This window comes from Triturus cristatus, chromosome 2_1, assembly GCF_964204655.1.
Source record: "Triturus cristatus chromosome 2_1, aTriCri1.1, whole genome shotgun sequence".
In the NCBI taxonomy this organism is placed as follows: domain Eukaryota; kingdom Metazoa; phylum Chordata; class Amphibia; order Caudata; family Salamandridae; genus Triturus; species Triturus cristatus.
Genome location: NC_140581.1, coordinates 979,121,655 through 979,143,426, shown reverse-complemented (window position 1 = coordinate 979,143,426; position 21,772 = coordinate 979,121,655). Strand labels below are relative to the sequence as shown.

The 21,772-nt window shown below is 44.9% G+C and overlaps 1 protein-coding gene across 1 annotated transcript in view; it reads right to left on the bottom strand.

Moving 5' to 3' along the window:
• BRD10 (bromodomain containing 10) overlaps positions 1-21,772 on the bottom strand; it is a 276,860-nt gene that overhangs the window by 85,840 nt on the left and 169,248 nt on the right. The window contains exons 5-6 of the mRNA XM_085634117.1: positions 15,112-15,201; positions 2,682-2,797 (exon numbers count right to left, since the gene is read on the bottom strand). Of these exons, the coding sequence (XP_085490243.1) occupies positions 2,682-2,797; positions 15,112-15,201 (206 nt within the window). The remainder of the gene's footprint in view (positions 1-2,681; positions 2,798-15,111; positions 15,202-21,772) is intronic.

The window sequence follows — 21,772 nt, the reverse complement described above, 5'->3', positions numbered from 1 at the left end:
CTCAGAGCTCTGAAACACAGTTTTCCTCACAGAAAGCTATGCTCTTGAAGATATGGAGACTGTCAGTGTACCTGGTAGCCAAAACCCATATAGATCTCTGCTCTGGATAGCCCGCAGATGCATTCACTCAGAGCAGTGCTCTAGATAATTCTTAGAAAAGTTCAGGGCAGGATGACCACCTCACTCCATGTCATTATTGACACAATTTAAAGTCCTGATCATTTATCTGTCAGCTACAGCATCCCATGGCTCGTAGTCCTTTTGCCTTAAGTAAACTAATGAAACTATCACACTGAAAGCAATGATTTGTAGATGAAGAGTCGAGTGCTGGAAACACCGAGTGATATAGCTCAGGAGCCTACGTTTGGCGAATGCACAGACTTACTCTTGCATCTCCCAAAGTCATGCACTTTGTCTGACAAAATCTTGGTCTCAGGGTGTGGTCTGGTCAGGTAAAATTACACATTAGGAATACAATTCCTATTATGTGCTTATTTCCAGTTGACATTATTTAGTCCCTGATCTGGTCCATTGTGGGATCAGTTGGGTTAATGTGTCACTAAATTTCACATCCTGATATTCTTTGCTGTTTCTCAAAGCTCTAGATATCAATGACAACTGAATAAGAGTGATTGATTTGCTAGGTGAAACAGGTTGCATTTGTAAGTGAATAAAGCAGTTGCCCGGCTAACACCAAGTATGGTCAAAGTTGGCAATCCTGAAAATAATTCTGTGGAAATGCCTGAAAGGATTGTTAATGAAACCAAAATATATGAAAGTCATACAACAAAGGTCAGTAGTTGGTTGACTGGTCATTGTTGCTCAACAGGGAGGTGGAGAGATGATGGGATTCGCTGCAAATGACAATGTGGTTGGGTGGGAGAAACCTCATGTAGAATTGGGAATCTTACTTATCATAGTGCTACATCTGTACCAAGAATGCTAAGGGGGCTAAAGGTTTACCATAACTATACAGGTACTGCACTTCTTGCATGTCTGGATGACATGTGGCTGAACACCAAGCTCAGAGTGTACTTGTGGGTGCCTATCACACCAACCACACTGGTATTTCCATGCTCACATCACCTGGAGGCGTGCTCGGTTTTGTAGTTGGCTGGAGATTCTGCTGGATTTATTCTGGATTATTCTTACTTGGTACTGCCTCCATTCTGACATCAATGGGAGCTATTTATCTATAGATAAATCTTCATCTACAATCAAGAGCTACAGGTCTGCCAAGAAAGATTTTTTTTTAGCCTCAGCAGTTTTTCTTTCTATTTGGCAACGTCTTAAGGAAACCCTTGAAAACAATGTGGTACCTTGGGCAATTAAGGTGATTCAACAGACCTTTGCAGCATCCAGTCCTTGACACAAATAATGCTTAAAAAAATAAGTTGGGAGTATGTTATAAAACCTGAGGAGTCACTTCTGAATTATAGACTTGTAAGAATGCGATTCCAGACTAATGAGTTGTGAATCTGAAAAGCTCTAACAAGAAATATTAGAAATATTTTCTACCTTTCTGGGCTGCAGGCAAAAATGTCCAGAACTTTGACTTTGGGGGGGGTGTTATTTTTTGGTTTTATGCATTGATGACATCATCTACCTCTTACATTCTTGAAGCTGTTGGCAATGATGGCTGTTCCACAAAGTCCTCACTGACCAGAGCTCTCACTACACCTACATCATTGCAGCTTAGCCAGAGTTGGTACCTGACTATGCCAGCGAGTAAGGGCAGATCACCCTCCACTCAGAAGCAGGGCTGAACTGGGCTTGTGCCTTACCAACACATGAAAAACCTAACACCTCCCTGCTACCCTACAATAATACAACTGAGCAATTTAGAAAAAAAAACATGTTTTATGTAGCTTTCAATAATGCAGTTTTCCTGGTTATGAACATGGTAAACAACAAATGCAAACATTACCAATTGGTACTCAATTGATTGAACATGAAAGGATGAAAGGCTGAGCGAGCACTGAAATAATCAAATGTGTAACCTGCAGATCACACAAATATCAGCACATCTGCCTAACTTGCTGAGACCTATTACAACTTAAATGTAGTAAATGTGCAGTAACTGACTTGTACTAGCAACTGTTTACCTGTAATTAATTTGGGAACCTGCAGTCAGCGAATATTTGTGTGACAAAGATTCCTATTCAACAGTATCATTTAAAAAAAAGTTTTCTGCATTTTCAACTATTAATTTGGAGGCAGTCATTTATTTAATTATTTGTAATACTTAAGTGTCTTGCGCTATATAGGAACTTTGTTGCTGATACCCTAACCTTAACAGTGTACTCTGGTTGCAATAGAAAGGCAGATAGGAAGTGTTACTCTAACCAACAGGTGCAGGCAATCAATATTTTAAATAGTAAGGTATCTTAGACTGTCAAAGCGCTTGTAGCACAGACCTGGCATCTTCAGACGGAAAATAAGAACAACAAAATTTGAAGTATGTTTTAATATCACAAATACAGAGATTACTAAGTGGCCTCTGTCGCAAGCGGACACCGCAATAAATATTTAAATAAATAATGTACAACTCCGAGCATGAAAAGTTTATTATTAACTAGACCTATTTGAGGATTGTTGTAGTGCTATCTACCTCATGGGTTTATTGGGAGAAAAGTGAAAAGGTGCTAAGGTCGTTGCACACATACATCCAATTTCCTCACCTGTTTCTATGAAATGCTTTCATCAGCTTAGGCTCCCAAGGCAGCAGTTCTTTTAGTAGTCGCTTTAAGGTACTATGCAATTCTCTCACAGTTTGCTTCCGTACAAAAGACTTTCCCTGAAAGAAACATTCCAAATATTTGTCACTGTATCACACCTAAAAACAGCAATAGTTGTGGTTACATGCAATAGGTGGAGAGGGGGGGGGGGGGGGGGGGGGGGAGGAGGGTGCACACTGCCAAAGAAATCTTGCCATTTGAATAATTTCAGATCATGCCTCCAATACATGCTGCCAGTATGTTTAACTAACGAGCTGTTATCGAATGTTTCCTTCAACATATCAAACCAAAGCTAAAAGTGACTGTGCACACTATTATTGCTCAACCGTCGGGCACACACCTGGCATGGCTGCCAGAATTTCAGTTGAAAATAATTACTGATTGAAATTTGCAGTTGGATAAAATAAATGATGGCAGCCAATTTACCTTTTTGACGTACGTGTAAATTACTTGGACGCACGCTATCCAACACATACAATAAATTACAATTTATGTACATTCTGGAGACTGGTTGTTGCGGTTAGGAGTTCATCCTTAAAATAATATCTAGGGTCTAATCAGTTCAATGAAACACACTTAATTCTTGTCAGATATCCAAAAATAATTGTGTGGGTGGGCATAACAAAAGGGGCAACATAGTTCACATCCGGCACCCACTCCCTAATTATTTGAAGGCAACATACATAAGATTTTATTCTAAATTAAAAGTACTGATTTTCTACACGATAATTCTAAGCTACCTGACGCATCTTCAATACTCCAGTGAAAGGAAGTGTTTAATGAATATCAATAAAGATATAGAAAGAACATGTCCAGTTCACCAGTTTCAACAATGTTGCCCACATAAACACTTGCCACAGCCATTAAAATAGTCAATGTCAATAGGTCTGAAGGATCAGTATCTTTTGTTCACGTTCTAGTTTTCCCTTAAACGTAAGAGCTTATGTTAAATCAGTTTCAAGCTCACCCAAAGAAATGTAATGCGGCTACTAGTTTACGGTTTCCCTGGAAAGATTAAAGAGCCTATTATGTTCTTTATCTAGACTGATAGGCATCTTCTCTTAAAATACAATCCCCGACTTAACATGAGTGAAGGATTCCATTTTCTGGGCAGAGCTGAAATCAGACAAACTTCTGAAAAATCCGTGCACCTTTCTGCAGATAAACTACGTTTATTTCAGGAAAGGAGGGATCCTGCGTGCGCTAAAACAGACATACAGCTCCCAATGTCAGACCCCTGGGCATAATCTGGTCAGATAATGCAGAGGGAAAACTGGTCGAGATCCAGACTAAAGCTAGTTGGCATTAATGAAGACATCCTCATGCCGCCCTGTTGGCAAATTAGAAGGAGCATTAGCAAAGTCAAAAGGTCTATCTTTCATTTTTAGTCCTGATTAAATGAGAAAGAAGCCTTTGGTTGTTTTCTGTATACACTGCTTCTATGAAAAAATATTTTAATGTGTGATGATTCAGAGCACTTTGAAGATGTAAAGCAGTCCCTCGTGCACTCCAATGCAAGCACCAAATAGAAGGTGGAAGGATGCAAACAGCCAATAGCACGACGAGAGAGACATACTCATTTGGGCAACGGCAATCCCCTTTCTATTTTTATTTTAAAGAACTGGTAACAATTCGCTCTTCAGTCAGACATAAAAAACACAGAAGACCATTCCAACATAACTACTCCACCTGATCATGAAAGCTACAAACCCATTTCTGGACAGCTGATCTTCTCTTGCGCTTCCATAAAGATGGCCTGTGCAATTTCATTATTAAGAATTCTGACAAAGGTTCTCCTCTAGTGTAGGCAGGGCCACTGGGATTGTGCGGCTGTGGCGATTTTCACAAAATTATAGATTTGCATCATTTGCAACATAATCCATCATCTGCTGCATAATTTGCAGAATGTAACAACAAAAATATTTTCTAGCTCAAACGGTTCAAAAGTTACTAAAAACTCATCAATACTTGTTGCTGTGCAGTGGAAGCCTTTTGCAAAGCTTGACCGGTCACCTTTCTGTTGCTTATTGCTATAATTGGGTATTAAACTTGCACTAATGAGGTGTACCAAATACCCAGACAGTGTTAACAAGTGTAACAAGCATTGGAAATGCACCCGGTCTAGCATTTATTTGAGTTGTACAGCTCTTGCATTGTAAATGGCAATGTATAAGAGTATGCCACGGCAACTGAACGCATTTATTTTATTTCACCAGCATAATTGAAAGCAATATTCCATAAACATACACTCACCCCCTAACAAACATCTCACTAATACGGCTTTACACATCCCTTAAGCCTTGTAAGACTTCCGAAAATATACCTTAAATACATCCTCCCAGCTGTAGAGCATTAGCTCCAACTATGGAGTGGATTTAAAAAAAACTGTGGGAAAGGAGATTATTTTGCAACCCCCCCCGACTTATGGTGAGGACCAAGAAGATGACCTGGAAAGGAAAAGCATGCCATGCTGAATGATTTTGTGGTGGTCCCATCATACTAGGACCACCACAGGCTGAGTTATGGACAAAAATGTGTTTTGAATAAAGGGCCCCACAAAGCATTATGTGGCGAGTTTCTGCAGTGCAGTGAATATTATAGTAAAGGCTCCCCTGCTGAGCCAGGGAGAGCAGCAGTACATTTTTCTTTTTGTTTTCTTTCCTTTCTGAGGCCTCCCAGCGTGTTTCCCTTTTTAAAATGGGCGCACAAAAAAAGCATTTGTTTGTCAAGTTGACAAAGAAATGCTTTTTTTGTAAAAGCACCCCATGACGTGATTTCTCGAAAATGTCAGCCGTGGCCCATTCTTTACACAAGCCCTTTCTAAAGAAAGGGGCGCGGTCGCAATTTTTTTTTTTTTTTTTTTAAAGAAAAGTGTTGCGAGAAAGCTTGCCCTGCCTGCAACAGCAGGCAGGAGAAAACCATTTAGCAAAATAGTGCTCGGAGGCTGTAATTAAAGCCTACAGAGTAACGACAGACGTAACAGGGAGTGTTGTCATGGGAGGTTACAAATTGAGACCAGTCGGTCCTAAGGCGGAACTACTAAGCATATTGACCCATGAAAAGCCACAGTTTCGAAATAACAATCACAAAAGTCAATGAAAGATATGGGCGGAGCTTCAAGTCCATTCCACAATACAGCATGCCTTGAGCAGCAGCGCTTGCGCTGCCAAGGTTTAACCTAAAAAGCACATAATAATGAAGTAATGCCATTATAAAATTGCCCTGCGTTATGCTGCATAATTACCCTTTTCTTGCTGCATCATTTAGTCAAACCTGCTGTATCATTTGTCCCTCTCCTGCCACATAATTTAAGTGGCCCTGACTTTAGGTGCTGATTCACATGCATCCTCCTTCTACTGCACCTCGTCACACAGGCACGACAAACAGATTTAAGGCTGAAGAGTTCGTGGTTGCAGGTCACTAAATACAATTTTACCGTCATTTGAGCCTACTAGCCCTGCCTTAGATACCACATAATTGAGTAAGTTGTATTCTTTCCCACTGCAACAGTGCAGCTGTTTGTCAACAAGATCTTCCTTGGGGGTATTGTATCCAATTATCCATAAAGTGGCCCTAAACCCCACTCAAAAAACAAAAATAAAGGCTGAATCCTTCAGGGTTAATTAAAACTTTGATACTGTGGACTACACAGTTCAGCAGGCATAACAGACTTACCCCATTAAAAAAAAGTGCCTTATTAAATAAAAAAAGATTGCAAATGTTGGCCACTTTAGTACATTCTGGCTAACTTGACATGTACACAACCACAGGTATCACTTGTTACTCCAGCGATCTTTCAAGTATGTCTCTCAGGTTTTTCAGCTATTAATGGGTTACTTGCAGTCAATCTGGTTGAGAGGTAAGGATGCGGATACTTAGGCTTTTAGTCCCAGAGTATATGGAGTCTGTTTTGACACATCAACACAGCCCTAAAGGCTGGCAGGACACGCAACAGTGGTTTAGAAATCACCTGGTGGTTCAGACTGCATCCGAGACACCAAAACAATGTAGAAAAGAAGTGCCATTGCCTATCCTGAACGACCATGAACTATGAGAGAGCAAAACTCTGGTGCAATCACAATGTTTGGCATATTGGACATGATAGGCCAACATACAAGGGAGGAGGCTGCACAGATGGCCGGAAAATGGAGATCCTCAGAGAGACACTTAAAAGAAAGAGGTGGAGTCTACTGGTGTCTATTCTGAGCAGAGCTTGGTGTTTACTTTTCTTTCTCTGGCTTCAAAGTGAGAGGAGTTATGTGATAAGCTTGGTGTGAAAGAAAACTTTTTTTTTCTAGCTCACAACAAAATGTAAAGACTGTACATGAACTGTGCAGATATTTCAGAATATCACAGAATTAAGAAAGCGCATTTTTTTCGTATTTTCAAGTGTAATAGAAACAAATATTTTAATACGATATAAAGAAAACAATACACTAGGTGATGCCATTTCTACACATTGTTGTTTGTATGCTGTATAATTTTATCAGTAAAACTGTAAGCATGTACAGATATAATGGTCATTTCAATAGAAAATGTGTTGTCTGTAATATCAGTGCGCTACCACACCATGCATACTACACACTATGCCACTACAATCTACTCTACTCCTCTCCATGCCACTCTAGGCCCCTTGACTCTACTCCACACTACTCTATACCACTCTACCCCATTCTATTACACTTCATTCCACAATAGGCTACTCTACTCTATGCTCCTCCACTCTATGACACGTCACTCGACCCCAGGCCACTCACTCCACGACACTCTACACTACTTACCCCACTCCAATCTACCCCACTCACTAATGCATAGCCCTATCTACCCACCCCACTTTGCTACAATCTACCCCAATCTACTCCACTCCAATCCACCCCTCCTCAATATACCCCACTCCACCCATTATGATACAATCTATCCCACTCCACCTCAAACTACACCTGCTCGAACCCACTCCACTCAATCTAACCCATTCAACCCCACCCTAATCTACCCCACTTCACCCCAATCTACTGCATTCCACTCAAATCTGCCCCACTCTGCTGCAATCTACCTCAGTCTATCCCACTCCAATCTACCCCACACCAATCCACCCACTCCAATCTACCCTAATCCAACCCACTCCACTCTACCAGACTCCACTCCAATATACCCCACTCCACTCCACCTCACTCCATTCCAATTTACCACACTCACCCCATTACCCATCCAAATCGTCCACACGCCAGTCCACCACACTCCAGTCCACCCCTATCTACTACACTACAATCTACTTCTCTACCCCAATCCACCCCACTGACATGTACTCCACCCCACTCCACCCCAATCTATCCCACCCTATTTCACTCCAATCGACCCTGCTCCACCCCAATCTACCCTGCTCCACCACACTCCAGTCCACCCCATCTACTACACTACAATCTACTTCACTCTACCCCAATCCACCCCACTGATATGTACTCCACCCCTCTCCACTGCAATCTATCCCACCCTATTTCACTCCAATCGACCCTGCTCCACCCCAATCTACCCTGCTCCACCACACTCCAGTCCACCCCTATCTACTAAACTACAATCTACTTCACTCTACCCCAATCCACCCCATTGCAATGTACTCCACCCCACTCCACTGCAATCTATCAACCCTATGTCACTCCAATCTACCCTGCTCCACCCCAATCTACCCTGCTCCACCCCAATCTACCCCGCTCCTCCCCAATCTACCCCGCTCCTCCCCAATCTACCCCGCTCCTCCCCAATCTACCCCGCTCCTCCCCAATCTACCCCGCTCCTCCCCAATCTACCCCGCTCCTCCCCAATCTACCCCGCTCCTCCCCAATCTACCCCGCTCCTCCCCAATCTACCCCGCTCCACCCCAATCCACCCCGCCCCACCCCAATCCACCCCGCTCCACCCCAATCTACCCCGCTCCACCCCAATCTACACCGCTCCACCCCAATCTACCCCGCTCCACCCCAATCTACCCCGCTCCACCCCACCCCACTCCACCCCACTATCACCTCCACTCCACTCCAATCTATCCAACTAGACTCCATCACAATCCACCCAATCTACCCCACTCCAATCTATCCAAATTTACCACTCCACTCTACCCCACTCCAATTTACCACATCAAAATCTGCAACACTCCAGTCCAAATTAACCCACTGCACCTCAATCCACCCCAGTCCATTCTAATATATCTCACTTGACACCAGACAACCCTACTTCAAACGGACCCACTCCAATGTACCCAAAACTACTTTACTCCAATCTACCCCACCCTAACCTAATCTACCATACTCCAATCGACTCCACTTCAATCTAAACCTCACCACTCTATCAACTCCCCACTCTAAACTACTTCAATCCTAGCGCAGTCCAATCTACCCTACCATAATGCACCCAATCTATCCCGCTCCAATCTACCCCACTCAAATCTACCCCACCCCAATCTACTCAACCCCACCCCAATCTATTCCAGTCCACTCCAATATACCCCACTCAAACTCCAATCTACCCTAATCGACTGCACTCTACTCTTCCCCACTCCACTCCAATCCACCTCTATATATCCCACTCCACTCTATCCCACTCCAATTTACCCTCTACGCCACTCTAACATACTTCACTCCACTCCAATCTACTTCACTTCAATTGACCTCATTTCTATTCACCCCACTCCAATGTAGCCCAATCTACTCCACTCAATCTACCCCAATCCATGCCAATCTACCTACACCAATCTACCCCACTCCAAACTCCATTTCATTCTACCCTACTATAACCCAACCCAATCTACCCCACCCCACTCCAATCTAACCCAATACATTCCAGTCCATTCTACCCCAATCCACCCTACTTCAATCTACCTCAAACTACCCCAACCCACCTCACTTCATTCTACCCCACCCTACCCCTACTCAACTCTATCCCAATCCACCCCACTCCAACCAATCCACTCTAACCAATTCAACCCACTCCAAACTACCCCACCCTACTTGATCGAGTCTATCCAACCTCCACTCCAATCTAACCCAATATATACCAATCCATTTTACCACGCTCTGCCACACTCCACCCCAATTCAATCTACCCCTCTCCAATCTACCACGCTAATCTAACCAACTCCCACACTCCAATCTACCCCACTGCAATCTACCTCAAACTGCCCCAATCCACCCCACTTGATTCTACCCCACCCTAGCCCCACTCCACTCCACTCTACCCCAATCCACCTCATTCCAATCCACCCCACCCCAATAACTTTTAGTTATGCTGAACAGCAGCTACACTGGTGTACATAATGGCTAAACACACTGCCAAAGTCAAAAGCTCTCACATAGGCGAGACCTATTGGCTTTGCAAATGCTCGTTTGCAACGTGGCTAGCTGTGGATTTTGGGCCCTAGCTCAGACAGCACCAAGGACAACCTAGCCAGCCTGCAAATTTCTTAAAATTAGATACCCGGGGGAAACCAGGATGGAGTGACTTGTGCGACTCTTACTAGGTTTTCTTACCCAGCAGCCCTTGCAAACCTCAAACTTTGACTACAATTTCTCACATTTCTGTGATGGAAACTTCTGGAATCTGCAGAGAGCCACTAATTTCCTACCACCTAATTACCCCACATTAGCCAATAAAAACTGCACCTCATATGTGGGTAGCCCTAGCCCCGCAACAGGAAAGGCCCCAAAACGCAACATGGACACATCACATTTTAACACTGAAAACAGACCCTTTTTAGGTCTCGCCTGATTCAGCGCTTGCGCTGATCTGGCCGAGACATTTTGTAAACGGGCTTTTTCAAAGTGCTGCCGTGGCCTAAAGCTACAGTGCACGTGAACGTGCACGCGCGCCCTCCATTGCACGCGATCGTAATCGCGATTGCGATCACTTTCACTTTCGCGGCTTGACGCGGCCGCGTTGCCAAAGCTTGTTGACAAATAGTATGGAGCCATATAAACTATTTAGTGAAAAGATAAAATCGTTTCTCTTGAACACACAAACACACGATTTGTGTTTACATCATCTTTAAACTGACCAAATGTAAATGTTAATCGGTGGTGCGTCTCATTACAGAACACTGCTAGTACATAATAAGTGTGCTAAATAGATTTGCCATTCAGTACAGGATTTATAAAGATGATATTTGATGATTTTTCATTTCGGCTTTTCTTTTTTATTACCCTTTCATGTGTGGCTATGCTTTTGTTGTAGAGCCAACACTTGGACACATTGAGGCCTGAAGGCGGGAGGGCTGCATATGGCCGTTCCCTCCACCATTCATCAAGGTAAGCTCTGCCAGGAGGTGTGCTCTTTAAACAGCCGACCCCAGGTGCTTCCGTGACACGTCAGACCGCTTCGAACCTTCCGGGATTTGTCATCCCATATGGCAGGCTCAGACATTTCTTGTTTTAAATACAATTTAGCTAGTCTGAATTGGCCCTCATTTACTAAAATGTAATTCTGCGCTTTTGTAATTCATTTCAAATGATATTGAATACTTTTTTCCAGTTGTGGAATGCACCCTTTAATGACAGATGAGAATGATCCTTGCCACCCCTGGAAAGCATCCATGGTAATTTCGGCCCGGTTCACTGAGCGTGGGCTCCACTGCTGCTGAACCTTTGCCAGCCGCGGTTACTACAGTTGTTCCTGCAGATGGGAAAGTCACGGGCCATTTTCCCTGCTTCCCTCGAGCCAATGTCATTCTGTTTTGAGATTCCAAAACGTGTGGCTCCGACACCTGGTCATTACTCCGCCTCGCGAGCAACACCTGGCCTTGGATAGCGCTCGCGAAGCCGCAAGGCTCCTGCGACGCCCGCGCAGCGCGCGCCTCCGATAATACATTCCCTTCTCCGAGAGACCATGCTCTGAATCAAAACACTTTGATAACGGCGATAGATCATTCAGTCATTGTCTGCAGCTGCCATTATTACTTTGCTTAGAATTTAGCTGGGCGCCGGGTAATCGGATAATTGATTCCGGACTTAAGGATGCTCATCACAAACGGCGGTCTCCGAAGAATATTTTGAAGGCAGTTTGAGGCGCTCAGTCTGTGGGCTTGGACTCACCAGGAGATAGATAATATCTGTACCTTTGATTGCTAATTAATCAAGTAACACAAATGCCTAACTCCGAGGAAGCGAGGTATTCCTGTTTTCATCCACTCTCTAGCGTTAAAAACAAGCATTTGCAATGCGTTAGGTCTCGCATTTACGCGAGTTTGAGCTATTGACATTGCAAATAACAATGCCTATTGGCATTGTCATTTACAATGCCAATAGCTTTAACTCGTGTTACTGCGAGACCTATTGCATTGCAAATGCTTGTTTGGAATGTGGCTAGCTGTGGATTTTGGGCCACCGCTCAGCCAGTACCTGGGGGAAACCTAGCAAACCTGTAAATGCGCCCTCACTTGTGTGGCTGGGCCAACTACATGCAATAGGCAAGCATCAAACCAAGGTCAATGGGAGTCTCTCAATGACCCTTGTTTAATTTGAGTCTTTTGGGGGCACTAAGCCAAGTCACACAAGTGGGGTAGCATTATTATCAGGATACGAAGGAGGAACACTGGGTGGCAGGAATTTTGTGGATCTCTGAGGTTTTTGGAAGTTTACGTCACAGAAATGCAAGGGAAATGTGCAGTTTTAGACAAAGTTTGAGATTTGCTAGGCATTGCGGGTACGAAAATATTGTGGCATCCACCTGAGGCACACCACCCTGGACTCTACCAAATGTCTAGATTTCAGAAATGTCTGGGTTTGGTAGCACTCCCTATGCAGCCACTGAGGACTGGTCCAAACACTGGAGCTACCCCTTTTCTTCACATTGCATTTTGGGGCCTTTTGTATAATGAACGCTAGGACCAGACACATAACTGTGGTAACATTTTTATCGGGGCAAGTGGGGGAAGGGCGGGTGGTAGGAATTTTGTGGATCCCGGAAGATTCTGGAAGTTTACGTCACAGAAATACAAGGAAAACGTGCAGTTTGGGTCAAGGTTTGAGATTTGTCTGGCATTGTGTAAGAAAATGTCATGGGATTCACACATAGCACACCATCTGAGACTGCCCCAGGTATTTCCTTTTCATACCTAGATCTGGTAGGTTTCCCCAGGTGGCAGCTGACCCAAGCCCGAAAAGTGCAGCCATTCAGCATCGAAGTAGGACCATATTGGTACTAAGCCCAACTCTGCAACTCATATATACCAAAACAAAAAAAACAACAACAAAAAAAACAACATTAAAAAAAAATATTCCTTTCTTGGGGGCGTGGCTTGGCAAGCCAAGATGGTGGACGTGAGCTAAGCGCGCTCCGTCCAGCCTCATTTCTCCTTCATTATCCTGTCCTCCGATCCTGAACTCCTAGCGCTGATCGAGTCCCCGGTGGAGCACGAGTGGGGGCTGCGTTTGGTGCCTTCAGCTGTCCCGTATCTGAACGAGAAGAGCGGTGGTGGCTGTGGCCTAGGCTGCGGCCGGGTGATGCAGTGCGGAGCCGTGGCCTGGAGTGGAGGCCAGTGCCCGGCGTGCGGTGTGCCTATGGTCCCCGAGGAGTTGCGGCGCCTGTGATTGTGCCCTTCTTGCGGTGGCTGGTGCAGGGCGGGAGGTCGGCAGCGGGGCCGTCCGTGTGCTCGTATCTCACCCCCCCCGTTCTCCTGCTGGATCCGAGTCGGGGCTGTCGGTGGCCTTGTCGGGCCAAGGGGTGCCGGTGGCTTGCGCTCTTGGCGGCAGTGTCGGACTGCGGGGGCGCTGAGTAAAGGAGGTGCCGAGATTGGTGCCAGACGGCCGTGTGCTGCCCCATGCTGGGTGTGCCCCCCCCCCCCCCCCGGGCCGTGGAATGACTGGGGAGCCATCCTCTGACCTGAGCTCCATCGTCGGCCATTTTGGGTCACGCGGGCGGCAGTGGCAGGTTCAGACTGCGGGCCTGTTGGAGTTTGCGGCGGTCCTTGCCTGACTCTCCCAGAGGTAGGAGGTGGACATTTGCGGTGGCCTTGGGACAAGTAGGGATGGACCCCCCAGGATCTCCGTTGTGTAACCCTAGGAGCAGTGGCCACTACTCTGGTTGCAATGCCCCATTGCAGTGAGCGGTGGCCTCGCAGTTGGTCTGCTGTTCTCTGGCAGCCCTCGTGAGCCCCCCCCCCCCACTTGTAGTTCCTACATAGGGGCTAGCTGGTGGTCTCGCATTCAGCAGCCGGTTCAGGTCGCGTGGGACCTAAATCTACAGCCCTGAGGACCATTTTCGCCCTGTCTCTTCTTGCGCCGGGGGGGGGGGGAGGAAGATTGAGGCTGGCCAGCGAGGCTCACAGGGGTGTGACACTTATCTATTCACGCACGTGCCGGAGACCTCCGAGCGAGGCAATTCGAGAAGCTGGGGTCGAATGGGCGGACGGCTGGTTGGGTCCCGTGGGCACAATGACAAGATACAAGCCTACAGAACGCTGAGGCCCGCATCACGGAAATTGAAACGAGCGTCTGTAATATTAACCAACTGGTCATAAATTTCAACCAGAATGGCAAAAGTAGGTAAGCTAAAACGCCGTATCAAGACAAATATCAAAGGCTTAAAAAAACTCACCCAATTCACAAGTATTAGGACAATTAAGTTGAGACAAATTGAGTCGCAACTATAATAAAATGTATAAGTATCCAAGAATCTGTGAAGCAAAAAACAAAAACCGAGGACTATTAACCCCTTCAGCGCGGCGGGAATTCCCCCGCGGTGCTGAAGGGTTCGAGCGCGGGCGGGGCCATGACGGAACGGTTCCGTCATGAGCACAGCGCAACCGATGCTCATGACGGAACCGTTCCGTCATGGGCATGGAAGGGGTTAATATCTAAGTGGAAAAGTCAAGATTTACGGAAAAGTAAGTATGTCAAAACATGATACTTACTTGAAATAAATATGCACCATGAGACAAGTTATATAGTCTCCCAAATCTTCTCTAGTTTTCAAGAAAAGCTTCAACATGTAACCTAGTGATGGTAAAAGTAGAGTATGCCTTTGAGGTCCATCCCCACCCATTTTGCCATTTAAAAAATCAGCTCATTGCGAGGGGGCAGCTCCTCACCCTCCAAAAAATAGTACCTTGTGTCTAGTTGCTTGGAAAAGATAACTAGATATTATTTAATAGCAACAAAACTGAGTTGAATTGCCAAATTACACACTAAGTACCATTTTTAGGCGCAAGGAGATGAATCTTTCAATCCAAAATAAATGTCAAACAACTCGTACACAATATTGCACAACACAAGTCCCTTCTCAAAGTCTATATGTTTTTCTTTTGACAGACATAAAATTACCTAGGGTTTTTAGAAGTAACCAAAAGAAATAAGGGATGGAAAATATAATAAACTTGAGAATACATTACCGATTTCTTTCTATTGTTTCCAAATTCTTTAAGCTCGACGTCTATTTTAGTGATCAATTGCCTCAGTTCATCAAGGTTAGTGCAAACAAGCTAAAAATAAAACAGCAGGTATTACAAAGTTGTCGTCTGGTAATGAAAATTCACATCATATATTACACTGATCTAGTGATTTGCCTTTTCAATTGAAGCATGCAATGAAAAAGCACAACACCACCGTAACAACAACAGAGCAGGTGAAATCGGTTACAGAAAACATTTACTTACATTTTAAGATGAACGACTCTAAATATGATGACTGATTTTACATCACTACTAAATTACTTACAACATTTGAACATGAATAACACCTGGATGCAATAACTTCCTAGGTATACAGGATTCAAATTAATTTTTAATCCCTCCAGACAAAGAATTATTAGGTGAACAATTTGATATAGGTTTAAGACAGCAACAGGTGCAGGTCATGATGGTAGGCAGATGATACAGCCAGTTTTGAAAATGGTTCGGGTCAGTGAAGAGAACCAGTGATGGTCCATCACGGTGAATCGATGAAGTCTTATTTCTTCATTCCCCTGATGAGGCCTGCTGCGGCGCATAAATTGCCCTTAAAGGGGGTCCAGGGTGAAGTCTGGGAGACCAAGTAGTAGGATGTAGCTACCATCTAGATACAGGAGTACAAAGGCCCGAACAGCAGTTCTAAAGTTGCTTTCTAAGAGGAACAGTTTCACTATCTTTATATATTGGAGAGAACGGATACCATGCTCCCTGTTTTCTTAGTGATTTGTTCCTTGAGGGTGAATTTGGTGTTCAGGGGAATCGGAGTAACTTGGTGTTGGGTGAAAGCTTGGATTGGAGTATGGTTGACTACGACATGCAGGATTACGTAGGCTAATTTATACGTTGTTGGTTGTGCTATGCATGGTTTAGGGGTTCATTGAAACCCGAAATAAACTAATTGAATTGCATTTAAGTAGGCTACTAATATGAAAGAAGTCTTAGGCTTAAATGTATAATCGCACACTTTAAAGTTTAGCAGATTCCAAGCATAGATCAAGTTGTGGTATCACTGAAAGAATTGTAATTCTTATACTGCTGGAGAAGCCAGAGACCCAATCAAACAGTCTGTGTCTAGAGTCAGTTTCTTCCCATTGTCCTGAAATTACTCTGTATATGCTACCAGCTGACGATGATGTAACCTATGAGCTTCTGCAAGTGTAGGTTGGCGGATACATAGTGTGAAAGAGTTCTTAAAGTTCATGGTAATTCTGATATTTGTGTACGCTATTAGCAAAGTCACAAGTATTTACATCAGGTTAATTCCATTTGGCTGTAATAATCTGCTGCTCATCTCCCCATTCTATTTTTAGCGACTGAAGAGGTTTCAGTCTTTCAAAGTGACACTTTCAAAAAGAAGATTATTCTGTTGGTAGGGATCTTTCACTGGTCCTGACACTGCTTGGGATTTTAGGATTTTTCTCGATTTCGTTTTCTAGGCTGCTTTTTGCCTCTAACAAAATTATCCAATAAGGTTGGTTTCTTTCACTTGCCCAAAATGAAATAAAGAATTTTAAGTCACCATGGTTAAAACCCAGAAATATTTGCTGCTCGCCTCAACCCTTAAAGAAAAAGTTTTACATTGTGCAAGTTTGCTCCAAGGGCATTAAAACCATTCACTAGAAAACCAGAATAATATAGACTTTTGTTTTTTAAGGTATGGGAAAATAAGTGATTTCTCCAGACTCAAAGATTGTTGATTGGAGGCAGAGATTTGCACCTAGTTCCCCAGTTCCAAAGTAAGAAGCTCCAGCATTGAAACTCTCTCTAGAAGAAAGTCTTCAACAAGTTGCAGAGCAAAATAAAACTCAATTATATATCATCAATGTGACAATGCCACAATTACATAATTTGCAGATCAGAAGTTAATTCCAATCACATGGCTATCTTTTCTTTCTCGCATGTCTAAAAACGGAGGCACATTTATTTATTTTTGCAGTATTGTGCAGTGCAGACATTACCAGAATGTGTTAGAGCACTTTATATACCAAACAGAACATTAAATAAAAAAACATAAATAACAACATTAATAAATAATGAGTACCAAAATGTAAAAAAGGTCAGGGAGGATATATAAAATATCAAGGTAAGCATCAAGTAGGTGATAATGCAAACTATAAGTCTATCACTTTAAGTATGTAGAGGAGAAATTAACTAAAACATTGTTAGAATAGAAGGGCTTTCAGTTTGGATTTAAGGATTGTCAGTGACACAGTGGCTCATAAGCCTGAAGGTAAAGCGTTTCATACTCTGGTTGCACTCTCTGCGAAGGACAGACATAAATTGTTCCTTTTAAAGGTCCGAGGTTCCAGAAAAAGCGATTCAGCATTTCAAGATGGTGTAGACCCACAAGGTAACTTTAGCAAGGCAGTCCGGTAATATAGAGTGGAGGTGTGAAGGGCCTTGCAAGTGATTCAGGCCATTTTTTTAAATGGCCCTTGCTTCAGTAATAGAGCCAGTGGAGTATTACCAGTACCGTTGCAATATGGCCATTCCTTTATACCCCAGACAAAACACGCTAACAAACGTAGAGCTGATTTTAGTGGAACAAGATGGATTTTATGGAGACTAGTTAGGAGTGAGTTGAAGTAATCTATTCCTGACAGCTCTGGTGCTTGTATCTGAGTTTTGAGCCATGGAGTTGGCTTGCAACTGTAGATTGAGTGTTTGGTCAAGGATGACTTTACTCCTAGTCATTTGGCACTGTCAAAGATGGTAGGTATGCCATTGAGAATATTGATTGAGCTCATTCAAGAATGAACTGGCGTGAAGATGAGGAAAAATTGTGCTTCAGAAGGATTCAACTTTAAACAATAGGTAGTTATCTAACCTTGAACTGTGCTTAGAGAGTTGGCAAAATGGGAAATGTCATTCAGAAACGAGACCTTTTAGACACAATTACCATCAGCATATTGAGGATAAAGAATCTCTGAGTTCTTCAGAAAGACTCTCAAGGGCCTCATGTACAAATTAAATCGTGTCAGACAAGGATAGATCCCTTAGGGACCCTCTGTATTAAGGAAAATAGTATTGAGAGACACAAATCAAATTTTAGCCTCTAATTTGTCAGTTAGGTATGACTCCAACCACATGAGGACAACTCCATCTAAGTCCATCTGATGTTTGTAACAGTTGGGAAGCAAACAGTGGTTTACTGTTTCCAAGGCTGCCAAAAGGATAAGCAGGATCAAAAGGTAGTCGTTATCAGAGTCCGAGATGTGGGACACATCATCAGCAAGCTAGAGTAGAGCTCCAACCTCGGGGGCGCCAGGTGGCGCGAACAAAATGGCCGCACCATTGTGAGGCTCTTGTAGCTCGGTGCCTTTATCCTGAACGTAAGCCTGTCTATTGTACCCTGAATCACTCCTAACTGAGAGGAGGTGGAAATTAAGACTGTGCCCCGACCCGGCGCAGCAGGACGAGAACGAGTGGCGCTGCTGGGGAGCCCTGTACAGGCTGGAGCTGTGACCGGGTTAGTCTGGGCACTCGAGGACCGTGGCGCCCACGTGGTGACTGGGCCGCACAGTCATTGCACCACAGAACAGACTCGCGGGTAAGTGAATGCTGGCGGAATGCAAGTGTGCTGCTGGGCCGACTAGGCTGCCGCTACGAGTGGAGATATTGCACCTTCTGCGCCATCAAAAGTGAGCTGAATGTAAAGAGTAATTGTATAAATTCGCTGCGGATAACGACCGGGAGCTGGGTGACTAGGGGACAGGCACCAGGCAGTAAACAGGCAACGTAGACACCGGGAGGCCCTAGGAAAGCCCTGCTTGCGGGCCTATTTGTGGAGGGCAACAGGACGTGGAGAGGTACGTCCTGTCAGAAGACACTCGCCACCAACTGCACGGCATGTAATGGACATAATGCTCCCATAACGGCACGCATTGCCTTTAAAAATCTCCCCGTACTGGAGTCTAAGACTGTCTCTACTTTGCCCATCACAGGGGTCCCCGATGAGATAAATGGGCACTGGCACTCTGGGATCCTAGACGCAATTGAGCCACCATTCCTCGGGTGCTGAGCTCTTCAAGGAATATACGCAGGAGTGGAGGGAGCGCGAACTGGATGCTGTGCGCCGTGCCGCTCCCCACCTGGGTAAAAGCACAGATACCACTGGGAGGGGATGCTAGCGCTAAACTGCTGAGCCTGTAGACCGACCCGCCACAACTGGGGACCGTGAGAAACCAGATTTGACTGCTGTAAGTACACCAGAAAAGCCCATAATATACTTCCCACCCAATCTTGTGTTCTTCCACTGGCCCGGGGCCCTATCTACACTGCCGAGGACTGTTCTGCGTCAGACATGGGGGAAACGGATGCCAGACAGCCCCGTCTGACTTTTGAAGCCAAAAAGGTGGGCCGTACCCAGCTGGAGGATGTTGGGAGGTAATGGCGAAGATGATGTGCGGGGGGCAACCACTTCATCAGAGGAGGATATGAAATCTTTGCTAAATGAGGTGCGTCAGAGCCTCACCACCTTTGCAGATAAAATGAACACCATGACCAATCGTATGGACGCCACTGTCCATAAGCTGGAGGGGCGTGATGAGAGCATTAAGGAAACCGAATGCCGTGTCTCGGATGCTGAAGACAGCACCTCCAATATACAGACCCATGTGGCGCAGATGGAAAAGCTACTCAAGGTAATAGCCGCGAAGAATGAGGACTTGAGAGGCGCGCAGTCGCAGAAACAATATATGCGTCCTGGGAATTCCAGAGTACACGAATACGGGAAGGATGGAGGATTACATTGAGAGGCTACTGACAGACACAATTGGCACGACATCCTTATCCTCACAATTTATCGTAGAAAGGGCGTATGCACTCTCGGCCCCAGGCCACCACCAGGAGGTCCGCCACGCCCCATAATAGCGCGCCTTTTAAATTACCGAGACCGCGATGCCATTCTCAAAATGGCACGAGAAAAGCACCAACTTGTGTATGAAGGCAATACATTCACGATTTACCCGCATTTCACAAACGCAGTACAGGAGGAAAGACGCAAGTTCAACTCTGCCAAACAGAAGCGAAGACAGGCCCAGAAAGATTACACTTTCCTCTATCCTGCGAAGCTATGAATCACGCACCAGGGCAGACAATCCTTTTTTACCAATCCTCAACAGGTAGAAGACTTTTTAAAACGGTTGAAGCAACAGAATAACAAATCCTCAACGCCAGACAGGTCTCCTAGTAAAAACCTTGACAATGCAGAGTAATTGCTGAGACTGACTCGACGATACAGAGCTCGAGAAATACGGGGTACTATCCCCTTGATATCTCTGATATACAGGACGAAATGCACAGAAGGACCTGAGCGCCTGATGGAATTAATCAGACATATATGGTACAAGGGCGAGTTACATGGAGTACCGAGCACCCTCGCCCTAGCGAGACCTCACTGCACCAACGTCCTACCTCTCTGGGGGCAGGGAGGAATCGTGATCGCCCTTGGCAGATCCCCCCCCAAAGGGTGTACCTCCTTTAGCTCTTCTGACAGATTCTTGTTGATGTTGGGATGTGGGAAGGGGGGGATTGCATGTTTGGGATGCTCCAGTGGGAGGAGGGGTGAAGGGGTTGTTACTGGGGTTACTATGGCACATAAGACATGTTACATTAGACAGACAAGGTTCAGATGCTCAATACGATGATCAGTATTTCATAACGTTCTCGAATGGCTAAGGCATTACATCCACAAGGACTAAACGTGCTCACTTGGAACATAAGAGGGTTGGGTGACCCTAGAAAGCGTTGGGAGGGTTGTCATATCTAGATCGCCATCAGACACAAATTGTGATGCTTCAAGGGACCCATCTCCATCCTCATCAAACACATTTGCATCTAAATGGGCGGATCACAGAATTTTTTCCTCCTAATCCTCATACTCCAGAGGGACGGCCATACTCATTAAAAAGAACACCCTTTTTGTAGTCGCGGGCACGGCCAGTGACAGACAGGGACGCTATTGCATGATGTGGGGTAGGATGTGTCCCGAATCTGTCACTTTGGTGTGCTGTTACGGCACCCAACACTGATGCTCCAGAGTTTTTTACTGAGTTGTGGGGGAAGATACTTGAACTCGGCTCCACTCACATAATATGGGGTGGAGATTTCAATGTAGCTCTTAATACTGGTAAGGATAGGTCCAACCCCGCACCACATCACTATACTAAGGCACAAAAAATACTGCAAGACATACTAGAGGATGGGGATTTGCTGGATATATGGCAGCACTTACATCTTCAAGCAGCTGAAGGCACACAAAGCCTGCTTCTTGGGCCCGACTAGATTGTCTCATATCCCGGGGCCTGGTACCGGTGCTGGTCTCCGTCACGCAACTGGCCCGTACCTTTTCTGATCACTCTCCTGTAAGGATGGAGATCTCCCCCTTGGGAGGGGCCCTTCCACGTCCAAATTAGAGATTGTCGCTCCTTACGCTACTGGATGAGGTGTTCCGGGACGAGCTAGGTCAGGAAATCAAGGACTTCCTGCAGAGGTATAAAGGCTCAGTGGACAGTGTTAAGTCAGTTTGGGAGGCGTTCAAGGTTACAATACGGGGGGTCTGCATCTCGAAGAGTAGTGGCATCCTACGGGACATCCGACGCAC